We start from the raw sequence: 12,540 nt of genomic DNA, 5'->3' as shown, positions 1-12,540 counted from the left end.
TGATACGGTTCCAAGTGTCATCAAGGATTTGTTGATATGCGTCCCTTCTTTGAGACGAACACCACCAGCCCCAGTTTTGGCGATGCGCTCCGAGCCTGCAAGATCTACCATATTCTTCGGAAAACAAACTGTCAGGTTACCAGAAACGAAATTTAAGCAACTTACGAGAGTTGACACGCGAACTGCGTCCAATGCATCGTCTTGACCATCGTTTTTCTTGTCCCTGCTTTCAATTACCTGTTACAAACAAAGACTGAATCAACTTTGACTTTGACAGAGGAAAAACATATTAACCATGCGGAATATGGTATGAGATCGACTACTGTAAACATTCATGTTGGTTTTCCCGAAGTGACGGTAAGCTGAAAGTTAACAAACAATAATTTCTAGGCATTTCAATCTGACGCTTACCTTCTCCAAATTTGAGGAACTCAAAGACCTGATCTGGACTGCTCACAATCTCTTCGCGTAATCCTGCCACAAAAATCCCCCTCTGAAGCTCTTTTCAGTAAAGTCCAAAACACAAACAGGATCAATCAAAATACATACGACGGAGTTTTCATGTATCCGAAGCTTCCGATTTTCAGGAGCAAGCAAGTCGTTGATTTCTTCCTTGTATATTTCCATGTATGAAACCCGAATCAAGAACTCCCTGTCTAGTATCTGCAAAGAAGCAAATAAGCTCCACAGAGAACAGATTTAATTACACAAACACTCTGAATGGTGCTGAAAACGTCGCATATAGCACGATGGATAAGCCCAGGATCCCGCTCAGACCCACGCATTGTATAGGTTTTGCCACTGCTGGTTTGGCCATAAGCAAAAATTGTTCCTGGAGCAACAAAAATAAGGAAAAGGGAAAAAAAAAACAATGAGAGCCAAACAACTCTGAAAAACGAAAGAGACCATTGAATCCTTGAAGCCCAGATAGAACGAGATCCTTGGCATGGATCTCATACACGCTTGCATTGGTCGCATCCTTGGTAAATATTTGATCTATCGAAACGGAGAACACGATCAATCACAATCAATGCCCTACTTACCAAACATGTAGGATTGACCCAGCACAGGTGCGCCGAGCGCATTGTACAGTGCGATCGTTCTAGCCCCAAGCTTCCATTGGCTGCCTCTCACAAGCTCCTGCCTGATCGGCGGCCTCACCCGGATCGCGACCGAAATCTTCTCGCCCTGCTGCATTGCCGCCCTGGATCAGTCGAAACCCCCAGAGCACGCGAAACCGCGATCGCGAGCTCTTCGTCTAGCTATAATGAAGAACCCTAGGCCCAGAGATATTGTGGCAACGTACACTAGGTTTCCCGCGCGTTTTTTGAATTGCAGAGAACAGAAAAGATTCATTGTGCCGCCTGACGAGCTTCTAATATAAGGTGGATTCCTTCGACCAGCAATGCGACAATCCGAAAAGTTTCACTTCGAGGTAAAAGGTGATTCTCGTAATGGTCAAAGATAAATTCTTCTTCAAAGAAGTGTAGTCAAGAAGACTTTGTCAACAATTTAACACGTAGAACAAAAGTCCACTTGGCACAGTAACTCTGGATGGATTGATCGATTCGATTGATTGATTTCATCGGCATGGAATCGGCCTCCCAGAGAGATCCCCAAGCAGATGACCAAGTTGTTGAAGGAATGGATCAGCAGCAGGAATCCGATGACCGCGGCGAAATGGAGATGATGCCCACCAAGGCGCTGGCCAAGACGATGATCACGCCCTTCACATTCGTGGCCTCCACTTGCTTCCAGACGGGGATTTCACTCATCAAGCCCGACGCGACGCGGGAGGAGAGAGGGCGATGCTTCCACTTGTTCCTGGCCGGGATCATCTCCACAGTCGGCACATTTTGGTCAGTTTTTCTCCTCATCCAGCGCAAGCGGAAGCCCAGCGAGGATCAGCGCCGGATCAACGAGTGCCTCTTCTTCCTCTTCTTCGCCGGGATCACGACCCTGATCTGGCCTCTCATTTACAGCATTCTTACTGTCCTTTTTCACTGCCCACACGGCACCGCCAACGTGATCGTTAGCGTCTGCACCGGAATCACGACGCTATACCTCGCTTCGATCATCCGCTGGATCGCCAAGCTCGAAAAATTCCTCCGGCGGATCAAGCTCCCGTGTAGCCTCTTTGCAATCATTGTCACGATCATCTTCACGGTCAACGGCCTGGGATACATGCTCTACACAGGGAAAAGCTAGACTTGCTTCAAGATAATCTCACCATTAATATAAGCCGGCCTAGCTCAGCTGGTAGAGCGCAAGGCTCTTAACCTTGTGGTCGTGGGTTCGAGCCCCACGGTCGGCGGTGGCACGGCGATGCATTGTTTGTGTTTAAAGTCTTTTAGCCATCTCCATGCAAGATCATCTGCACGCAAGCTCACACCCGAGACAATCGCGAGCTCAAGAACGTGACGATCCAGGCATTTGGAAAGTGGGGTGGCGTGGAGGAAGCCTGCCAAGTGTTTGACGCCATTCGCCACCCAAGGAACGAGGCATACCGAGCGATCTTTGAGGCCTACGTGAACAACAGGCATTTGGAGGATGCCCGGCAGGTCTTCACATCTCTCCCTCGAGCAAAATCGGGACAGGCGCTCCACTGGAGAACTGCTCGGGACTTTCGGCGGTCGCACTCTGCCTGGAAGACTCCACGGGGATCGTCCGCAACATGGCCTCGTCCGCAACATGGCCTCGGACTATGGCATTCACCTGAGTGTGGAGCACTCCTGCTTGATCCTGGCCAGAGCCACACCCAAAGATTTCAATCGGTGGAGAAGGATGAGGCAGTTCCCGGGTAGGGTGAGCATGTTCCCGCCTAGAATGGGCAAGCCAGGCGTTAGCCTGGGGAGCGCATTTTGGTAATGCCCGGCTTGCCTGTTTTGGGCGGGAACGAGCGAGCCCGTGCCCGGGAACGGCTTTAACGGGCTGTGACAAGACTGTTAACGGATACGTGGAAGAATATTATTCGAGGATGAGAGGGTTCTCTAGAATTGGCAGTTGGTAGCCTGGTTCTCCAGAACCTGGCAGCTGGCAGCTAGGTTGGCAGTTGGTAGCCTGGTTCTCCAGAACCTGGCAGCTGGCAGCTAGGTTCTAGAACTTGGCAGTTGTTAGCCACGTTCTCACAGAGAACCTGACTCAATCCAATGGCTGCTAACGGTTGGATCAAGTTAATGGGCAATCCATAGCCCATTAAGAGCATAGTGACACTCAATTGGAGCTGGCGACGCCGAAGATCATACTGTTCGTGGCGACACGTGTAAGATTGTCCGGACAGCAGCCAGGCGGCACCGGCGGAGGAGTGATTCCAGCGGAGCCATTCGTAGTGGTGGCCGCGATCCCCAAGAGCGTTTGACTGTTTGACCGAAGGATATGCTGCACCGATTCTTTGCCCTATCCCACATGCCGGGGCGCATAATGAAGGCACAAGAGCAGTATATAAGATAGGGCCTGGGGAAGAGATCCATACTTACCTGGACGGGGTTTATTGGTGATCATGAAGGCCAATGGCCTAGGTTCGGCTTTCCCATTGCACTACGGCTTGGCCGGCCTACCATCTTCCCAAAGTGGAGGAGTGGACGTCGTAATTTGTGGAAGTTGAGGGCTCGCGTACGCGCGGCCCTCTCCAAATTTTAAGGCCTAAGATGGATCTAATGGATCAATATCGTGTCCAACTTACAGTTGATTAAGCTAGAACCATCAGCTTGCTGCTTCATCCATTGAGCAGCGATCGCTTGTCCTGCCGGCGATGGCGGCTCGCAACTCTCGAATCCTCTGCGCCTCTGGATCCACCGTTGAGCCAATCTCGGGCTGCCTCGTTGGCTGCTGCATCAACATACCCGCCACTGCCGGCGCGTACGCTCCAGAAGGTCCCTGTTTTTTATCCAAATTCTCGCTGCCATTGAAAAGAATTTCTCGTTGTTCTACGGCTTCTCTCGTTTCAGTGAAGCCTTGCTCTTGCTGGAGAGCGGTGCTAGTCTCCACAGCCTGTGTGTGTATGTGAGACAGAGAGAGAGAGTAAGGATTTGTTTCTCCTCGAAAACACGCCTTACCTTGCGGGCTCTGGATGCGAGGATTTGCTCGTAGTTTTCCTCACTATACGCCTTGATCTTCGCCTCAGATTGAAGACTACAAGGCAAAGTGAGTGAGCGGCTGAGAGAATGTCACTGATGTCCTAAAACCTGAAGTTTTCCACATTCTCAGTTCTTCTGCGAAGTGATAACAAGCATTTTTGTGATCATTGAGAATGAATTGAAGAGATTTTTTTGACTGATTTCAATTCATGAAACAACAAAATATATTACAAGTTCGCTTCTTCAAGACGAAAAGGAAAACATCTTGAATCTGTGCAAATCCATGTCACAGCATTGACAATTTGGCTGAAGCCGCAAAGTATGGAACAATTATTGGTTGTTCTTGTTTTCTCTCCTTGATCTTCCCATCTGAGACTTGGGCATTCTTCTTGGGCTTGATCTTGCTGGTCTTGTTGCTGCTACTCCTCCATCCAAAACAGCCCATGCGCTTGTTAGGACTGAGATTGCCCTTCAACTCCGCAGCATGAACTTGAGCCATGGGTTTCCAATCACAAAATGGAGAATCGACAATGAAGAATTTGCAGAATTGCTATGGACTTGGTGCCTGGTGCCTGGAGCCTGGAATTATATTTTCTACACTGTGTCGCTACGAGTTCTTGACACTGAAGCTTCCCATCCTCTGTGTTTTATATCCCGGCTTTCCACGAGACTTTCCTTGCACACCACGGCATGCAAAAGACTCGGCATGCAAATGAAGTGTCCTGATGTGATGTTATGCTTTACCAGACATATCTTTGAAACTTATGCTTTACCAGACATATCTTGAAAGTTTCAAAGGGCAAAATTATCACGTGCAGTTTTAATTGGAATTTTAATGTGATTGAAAAGATTAACGTCCAGTATTCAATCGAGATATCTTAAATTTCCATGCTTTTGGGAGGATCACATCCCTCACACGAAATGGACTACCAAAATTTAGAACAGATTCAGATGTTCAAGATGACAGATTTATTTTCATTACAAAAAATAAAAAATGTAGAAGCCTATTACAGGAGTGGAAGTCTAGAGAAGTGACAATTGCATCTCACTGCTACTTTTCATAGTCTTGCTCACATTGCTTGCTACTTCTTTCAATTTCCATTGTCTCGTTGCAACCTCTTGTTGCTCGTCCGTGTTTCCACCTTGAACTCCTGCTGCCATTCCAAAATCAATGATCGTTTTGTATTTGAATAGAGTCTCGATTACAACAGTGCAAAAAAAAAATTCGCTTCATATTATTGTCTTGTTATCAAAACCCATGAGCAGAGGTTTCTCTAGTAGTAGACGCTTCAAATGCCGCGACAAAGACACCTCGTCGCTCGTGTCTTTCCTCTGCCTCTCGGTAGGTAGCATCCAAAACTTCCGAAGAGCTCATCACGGCACTCGGAAGGCTTCCGCGATGCAAGAGCACGACGAGCTTCTGGATATTGTGAGGGCAATCAACAGGACTCAGATTGTGGGTTGACTACTCCTCCATCCAAAGCACTAACTCCATTGAGCCAGTCACAAATTGGAGAGAAGAAAGGATATAGTCTTCGTGCGTGAAGGCTGAATTAGATTTTCTACGCTCTGTTGCTGCGAATTCCTGATTTCAATCCTTGTCCAAAAAACTTTCCGTGCAAACCAAGAAATGACTCGGCATGCAAACGAAGTGTCCTGGAAATGGATACGATGCTGCTCATTCATCCTAGCTTGACCAACTTATCCTGAGTACCAGATCTTAAAACAGAGAAGATATTTGGAGGGAGAACAAACAATTTGGAAGCTTTTCTCTACTATTACAGGAGTGGAAGTCTTGGCGAGGAAGAGAAGTGAGGCACGACAATTGCATCCTTTTTCTTTTTCTTTGACTCACTGCTGCTTTCCATAGTCTTGCTCCAATCTTGCGAATTCTCCACCTTGCTTGCTACTTTGAATTTCCATTGGCTCATCCATCCAAAACAATCGACCTTTGCAACCTCTTGTTGCTCGTCCATCTTGATGCTGTTTCCACCTGCTGCCATTCCAAAACAAATGAAAGAAATTCTCAGGGCACACATTATATACTTCGTCCTAACTTGCTAGCCAAGAAATATAGAGAGTTGTTAGGACTCCAGACTTTGACTTGAATAGAGTCTAGATCACAAGTAAGAATTAATATTATTGTCACGTGTTTCTCGGTCACAAGAATGTTATGCGGAAAAAGAATCATCGCTCGCTCGGGCACCACTATACATTGAAAAGATTTTCTCTACTACAAAGCTCTCATCTGTCAAAACCCACCGGACATGAGCAGAGGTTTCTCCAGCAGTAGACGCTTCAAATGCCGCGACAAAGACACCTCGTCGTTCGTGTCTTTCCTCCGCCTCTTACTACCGGCGGTAGCAGCCATACCTGTGAAGAGAGATAGATCTGTAGACATCATAGTGGGAGCGAGTTTTCTTGCCTGGTAGTGTATTCGCTCGGTTCAATTGAGAGGTAGCATCCAAAACTTCCGAAGAGCTCAGCACTGCACTCGGATCGCAAGCGCAGGCTTCCGCAATGCAAGAGCATGACGAGCTTCTGAAAGCAGGAGGATTTTGTGAGGACGGCCATTCTTTTCCAGCAAGGGAACTATCGGGTGTTACCTGTACATGTGATCCACAAACTCGTCGACAAGAACAGGCCAAGCACCTGGAGCGGCAGCTACGTTAGTTAGACCAGAGCACGCGAAGGGCGAAGTTTTCTCTACCTTCTGAATCGTTATTGCTCAAATCCTCGTGCACCACCCTACTAAACTCCAGGACTTGTCGCCAGGTATCTTCGGTAATACCATGGCGATGGTGCATTCGCACAAACTCGCACCACTGGTCGATCAGCCTGAAACGCCCGGTTAAGGCCAGCCTCCAGGCATCCACCGCGATGCTCACAGCTGAGAGGAAGAATAACGGAGTGAGAAACCATCCAGCAGCAGGCAACAACACAACACTTACTGAGGCTTTTTCCCGGCATCCAAACCGGCGAGCATCTAAGAGCTGCAGCAAATTGCGAGGGGTTCAGCGCGACTATTCCCACTGGCGAGAGCACTCACATTGAGCCATCCCAAAAGAAAGTAGCATACCTCTCGTGGGACGAATGACATTGGAAGATCCAGCCCGAAATTTCACTTTGCTGAGACCATCTTCTTTTCTTGGTTCAAGAGTTCTCCATCGGACGGTTGGTGGCTCCTCGCACTTCACAGAGATGGAGTTAGCCGAGAACACCCGCAGAATCTACGTCCACTCTACCATCAGAAAAGGTAAAATTCATGACCCTCTGCCCCATCTATGTCTTCAATGAACACAAGCTCTTCCATTTCTTCATAGCTCCGAGTTTAGGGGAAAGTGCCGAATTGATTCCTGGGCCCATAGACATCCCATGCATTCAACATGTTGCAAACCAAATGTAGCTTCTCTAGAGCAAAATGTTCTCACCTCTTGCTCTTATCACACATGACAAAAGAACCAAATTTTCATTCTCTTGCACACTATCGTCTTTAACATGGTGTTCTTGACAACAAATGCCTTTGTGAAGCTGTGGATGTATAGCATCTGGAGTCGTGCCCCCAATGCAGCCAATTGAGTATATCCTTCCTTGCCATTGATTTGCAATCTAGGTCTTTTAACACCTTAGAGGAAGATGTTCACAAAGATTTGCACAAACTAGGCTAAAGATAAAAAATCATTATGAATGTTATTCTACTGACTGCTCATGTTGCAATGAAAAGCACTTTCCTTTAGCAAAAGAACAAACCATAGCAACTTCTCTATAGATGGTCCCAGGTTAATGGTGTCTAACCCCTCACTTCATGCTCATCTTCCTGATTATAGTCCCAGTTTCAACAAACACCTTTACCAATTCCATGAATGGTGGAGCTTGTATTTGGATGCAAGTTTGCATGGTGTTGGTGAAGAGCTCATTCATGTGTGACATAGGCAACACTAAGGGGAATGGTAAGACCCATGCTACAACATTGAGGCTGATTCCTTAACTTTAGGCTCGTGTGCACTAATTGTTGAAGGCATATATGAGTTGGGCTTGACTACTTCTCAAGAATAGCATGCTTAAGGAGATTGCAATTTTGTGCAATAACGTTTGGCCAAGAAGATCAACAGTAGTGAACACTTCAATCACTTTTCCAAACGTAACCATTTTAATATTTGAATTGAGTGAGAAAGGTTTTGCGAGTGATGAAAATCATTTAGTTATCTCTTAAAAAAATGGGGATGCATTTTGCGAGTGATGCAAGTGAGGCAGATATTCTGCGACGCGGCATTTGGAAACTGGGGTGCCATTTGCCACCCAAGGAACGAGGTGGCATACCGGGTGATCTTCGAGGCCCACGTGCATTTGGAGGACGCCAGGCGGATGTTCTTGTCTCTCCCTCGGGCAAAGTCCTGGTGGTGGATCCAGATGATGGCGGCCTACGCCGGCTATGGCAAGGTGGCGGAGGCGAGCGAGATCTACAACTGGATGCCGCAGCCTGCTGCTCATTGCCACCATCGGATTCCATCGCTGCCAAGTCTTCTTGCCAAGTGCATCAAGGTCGCCAACTTGATGCCCGAGACGACACGGTGAGTAGGGGGTACGGAGACCACGGAGGCCGTACAGCATTTGACAATTTGATCTGAGTGACTGTTGAAGCATGCAACATGGTGTAGGCACACCATCACCTGGACGTCGATCATGGACGCGTGCACCATGGTCCTCTCAGCAGTTCTTACGGCATTCTCGGCTCCAGTAGAACTCCGCGACATGGGGCTGAGCGTGGAGCACTACTGCGCTGCTCACACTGCTGACGAGGAACAAACCCTACGAGATAATGCGATACCGTTCGTGGCCATGCCGGGCCACCGGCACTCCTTGACGTTCCGTTGACGGAAGCGACGGGGCATGGACTAAAGCGGTCAAGATGTTGACCGTTTGATTAGGTCTTTGACCAAAAGACCGGATCTTTGCCCTATCTATATAAGATAGGGCCTGTACCTGGGTGGGGTTTATTGGTGATTATGAAGGCCAATGGCCTAGGTTTGGCTTTCCCATTGCACTACGGCTTGGCCGGCCTACCATCTTCCCAAAGTGGAGGAGTGGACGTTGTAATTTGAGGGCTGGCGTACCTCTCTGATTTTAAAATTTCTAAGATGTCTTATCTTTAATACGGTTTGTGTTTCTTTAACGTAGCTTGTGCAAATTTGGCTATAGTTAGTCCAATCTACGCATAGAAACAAAATTGCTTTGCTGAAAACAAAACTCATGAAAGATCACGGTGAAAAAGTTAAAATCATTTCTTCTCAACAAGAGACATAATGTGCACTGATATTGCGTTGGATTTCTTCTGCTAGGCACCATCGCGCTCTCCAATTAGCGCGACCAAAACCATCCAGCACCAAGCAACAGATCAAACTAAGGGCATAATGTAGAGTAAGGATTGCCCTATTCCTAACGGTCCATTAGCTTTTGCCGCTTGGTGCCCATTGGGGATTCTCATCTTGATCTTAGCAAAGTCCTTCTTCCACGTTTCGAAGTTGTTCTGTAATTCGGCGCGGGTGAAGCTTGGAGTGAATTTCTTCGGATTCACCTCCATCTTTTCTTCCGGGAACTCTGCGCACACGACCACAAATAGCTAGACGGGTAGCCGTTTTTGCAGTCATTTACCTTGGAAGCTGGCCTGATCAATCTGATGGTTCTCCACCCAAACGAAACCATCTATTTCCAGGATTCCGTAATACCAGTCATCCTTGTCACCGGCCTAGAAGACGATATGCTCATGATCCAAGTGACTAACTATTCTTACCATGATGGTCACTGGCGGTCTGTAGCTCTTCGGACGCGCTGCTGTCTCCAGGAGTTCCTGTATGGTGTACATAGCTGGCTGGTAGAGATTCTCAACGCCGGCGTTGCGTTTGAAATCCAACGTCACCTTGAGCCGCAGGCCACGAAGCGTGTAGCGTTTAGTGTACACGTATGGGAAGGTTTTCCGCGTCAACCAGGGTCACGTGTCTTCCTTGTCAGCCTCATACTGGAGCACAAAGTCCGCTTTTTTGTCAGATGGCGATGACGGGGGCTCCTTTTCAAGTTCGCGGGGCCTTGTAAAGCGGCCAAGGTTCCGTAGCATCCTGTCCAGTATCGGTGCGACCTGCATCTCTCCTTTGCAATCACCTTGGAACGCAGTCGAGTAGGCCACATCGTTGGCGATGAGCTTGTTGACGCAATGAAGAGTTTCGCCTGAGATCTCCACGGCAGCAAACCTAGGCATCTGATGCTTGATCTCTATCAAGCCATAGCGCATGCGAAAGTCGGCCTCTTTATGGAGGAATTGCGAAGAGTTGCTCCTCCTGCGCTCCAGCGATCATGAGCTGTCCGACATGTCGAGCATGACCAGACAAGGCTGGGAGAGCTTACCGATTTCATGGACAGCTTGTTGAGGTGCCAAAATGTGGTGCTAGTGAGCCTTCTCACCTGTAGAAATCTTTCAATGCTAAATCACATGTTATGAGTTGCCGATTTGAAACAATCAAGAGCTACCAGAAAAGCCCATTTGGTTTTATACACATCTACATCCTCCAACTATCTTCCGGCACCAAGGTGCACCGTCTCCACCAAGAACTCCCACAACAAGAGAAAATGTAGTCAAATGGGAGTGTGCCAGTCAAAGAAGAATGTAGCCGAATGGGAGTGTGCCGGTCAAAAGAGTGCCAAAAGACCACAGTCGTTTGACGGACGGATGCCGACGGGAGTGGAAATATACAAATGCCATGTAAGTGCTTGAGAGAGAGTGAAACAGGTGGAGCAATCTTTGATCTATAGACGTTCTAGAAAGGCCATTCTGTGCGGTCCTCTCGAATCATCTCCTCGGCCGCACTACCGTTGAGCAGACTCTGTCAATCGGCTCGGGCTGCCTTGCTGGCTGCTGCGTGTTTTCACTGAAACGGAACAGGTGAGAAAAAATTATTCTCCATGGTATCCCTTGGACCAGATTGAAGACTACAGCGAGCAACCCGAGAATCAAACGAGAGTCCTCTATCCAGATAGTCATTGTAGTCCCAGAGGAAAATCTCCTCGCGCTTGTTGTAGGTGCGTGAGATATCAACCATTTGTCATTGAGCAGAATTGAAGGTGTGCAGATAACACACATTGACAATCTGGCTGAAGCCGCAAAGTTATTGTTGTTGTTTTTACTCCTTGGCCAGGCTTGATCTTGTTGGTATTGTTGCCATCCAAAGCAGATTGTTGGAACTGCGATGCTGTTGATTACCCTTGAACCTGAGCCATGTGTTTCCAAATTACAAAATGATTGCACAATTGCAGAATTAGTAGATTTTCTTCTGCGTTTTATATCCTGCCTTTGTATAAAACTTAATCTACATGCTAAATATATCTCATTTTAAATAATTCCGGTTTGCTCTAAGAGTGGACTGGGGCATGGGGCTGTGCTTTTGTGCCGGATTGGTTGTTGCACACTTCCCAGATTCAATTGATTGATTGCAGCGGGGCAGTGATCTTAGGGACATCAAGAAGCGAGTGAATCCCATCTACGACAAAGACGAAATGACTTCTATGATTTTCTCACGGCCGAGGAAAATGGACACCATTTACGAATCCTTTGATGGAGACGAGAGAAGCAACGCGGCCAGTTCCATGGCTAAGCATTTTGTGACGAAGTACGTTTTTGGACATGCAGGTTGAGGACTACATCCTTCTGCAAAGAGATAAACCCTCGATCAGTGGTGTCGTTCGTGCGAGGAGGATACTCTCAGCTCGCGCTCTGGTGGACTGCATGGATTGGCAGGGAAGCAACTCGGGGAGAGCCAAGGCCAAGTACAAGCGATTGTACGTGGAGCTCTATGCGAATCTCTACACCAGCAAGCACAGGAAGGCCAACACGGCCGAGACAAGACGCGCTGTGGAAGCGTTTAAGCTTTGGGTGGGACACAAATCGGAGAGAGAAAAAAATCTTAACTTGACAAGCATCCTTGGAGATCTTTGGATTTGTAGCTTAAGGAAGAAAATTACCTTGAGCTTGTTCACGGACGGAGCTAGACGAACTTGCTCCGATCCTTGACTGCTACATTGTACCTGGTAGATCTTGGAGTGCCCGATTGATAGCCGTGCACATTTCTCCACACAAAAAACCGTCACTTAGCTTGCTGATAACAGTTCCAAGTGTCGGATTTGTTTGTGCGTCCCGTCTTCGAGTCGAACACCACCAGCTCCAATACGCTCTGAGCCTGCAAGATCTACCATGTCAGGTTTTCTAAGCAACTTACGAGAGTTGACACTCGAACTAATGCGACCATCCCTGCTTTCAATTACCGAAAAGCTCTTGCTATGTCACCATTAATATTAGCCGGCCTAGCTCAGCTGGTAGAGCCGGACTTTGTCTTCAATTATAGTCAAGCAGCGTGCACTCCGTCGTGCTGCCCCCCTTGGCCCCCTTCCTTTTCTTTTTTTTTTTTTTTTTTTTTTT

At 47.6% G+C, this 12,540-nt stretch overlaps 1 protein-coding gene, 2 non-coding genes and 1 pseudogene across 3 annotated transcripts; 3 read left to right on the top strand and 1 right to left on the bottom strand.

Annotated features, from left to right (window-relative positions):
- Positions 1 to 6: 6 nt before the first annotated feature.
- Positions 7 to 1,206, bottom strand: LOC9641085 (kinesin-like protein KIN-7N; the record flags this gene model as incomplete). Its single annotated transcript, XM_002994443.2, has 8 exons — positions 1,044 to 1,206; positions 907 to 996; positions 714 to 832; positions 550 to 663; positions 412 to 493; positions 295 to 362; positions 166 to 237; positions 7 to 114 (listed from the first exon to the last, which is right to left on the bottom strand). Coding segments are annotated over exons 1-8 (807 nt in total), but the record flags the coding sequence as incomplete, so codon positions are not given.
- Positions 1,207 to 2,241: 1,035 nt separating this feature from the next.
- TRNAK-CUU lies at positions 2,242 to 2,314 on the top strand. The gene has a single exon. It is a non-coding gene; the product is annotated as a tRNA-Lys (tRNA).
- Positions 2,315 to 3,468: 1,154 nt separating this feature from the next.
- LOC112343911 lies at positions 3,469 to 3,629 on the top strand. Its single transcript, XR_002991463.1, has one exon. It is a non-coding gene; the product is annotated as a U1 spliceosomal RNA (small nuclear RNA).
- Positions 3,630 to 9,051: 5,422 nt separating this feature from the next.
- Positions 9,052 to 9,196, top strand: LOC112343912 (annotated as a pseudogene).
- The last annotated feature ends 3,344 nt before the right edge of the window (positions 9,197 to 12,540 follow it).

This window comes from Selaginella moellendorffii, unplaced genomic scaffold (genome assembly GCF_000143415.4).
Source record: "Selaginella moellendorffii unplaced genomic scaffold, v1.0 SELMOscaffold_305, whole genome shotgun sequence".
Classification (NCBI taxonomy): domain Eukaryota; kingdom Viridiplantae; phylum Streptophyta; class Lycopodiopsida; order Selaginellales; family Selaginellaceae; genus Selaginella; species Selaginella moellendorffii.
Note: the sequence above shows the minus strand (reverse complement) of the source record. Positions and strands in the feature narration are given on the sequence as shown.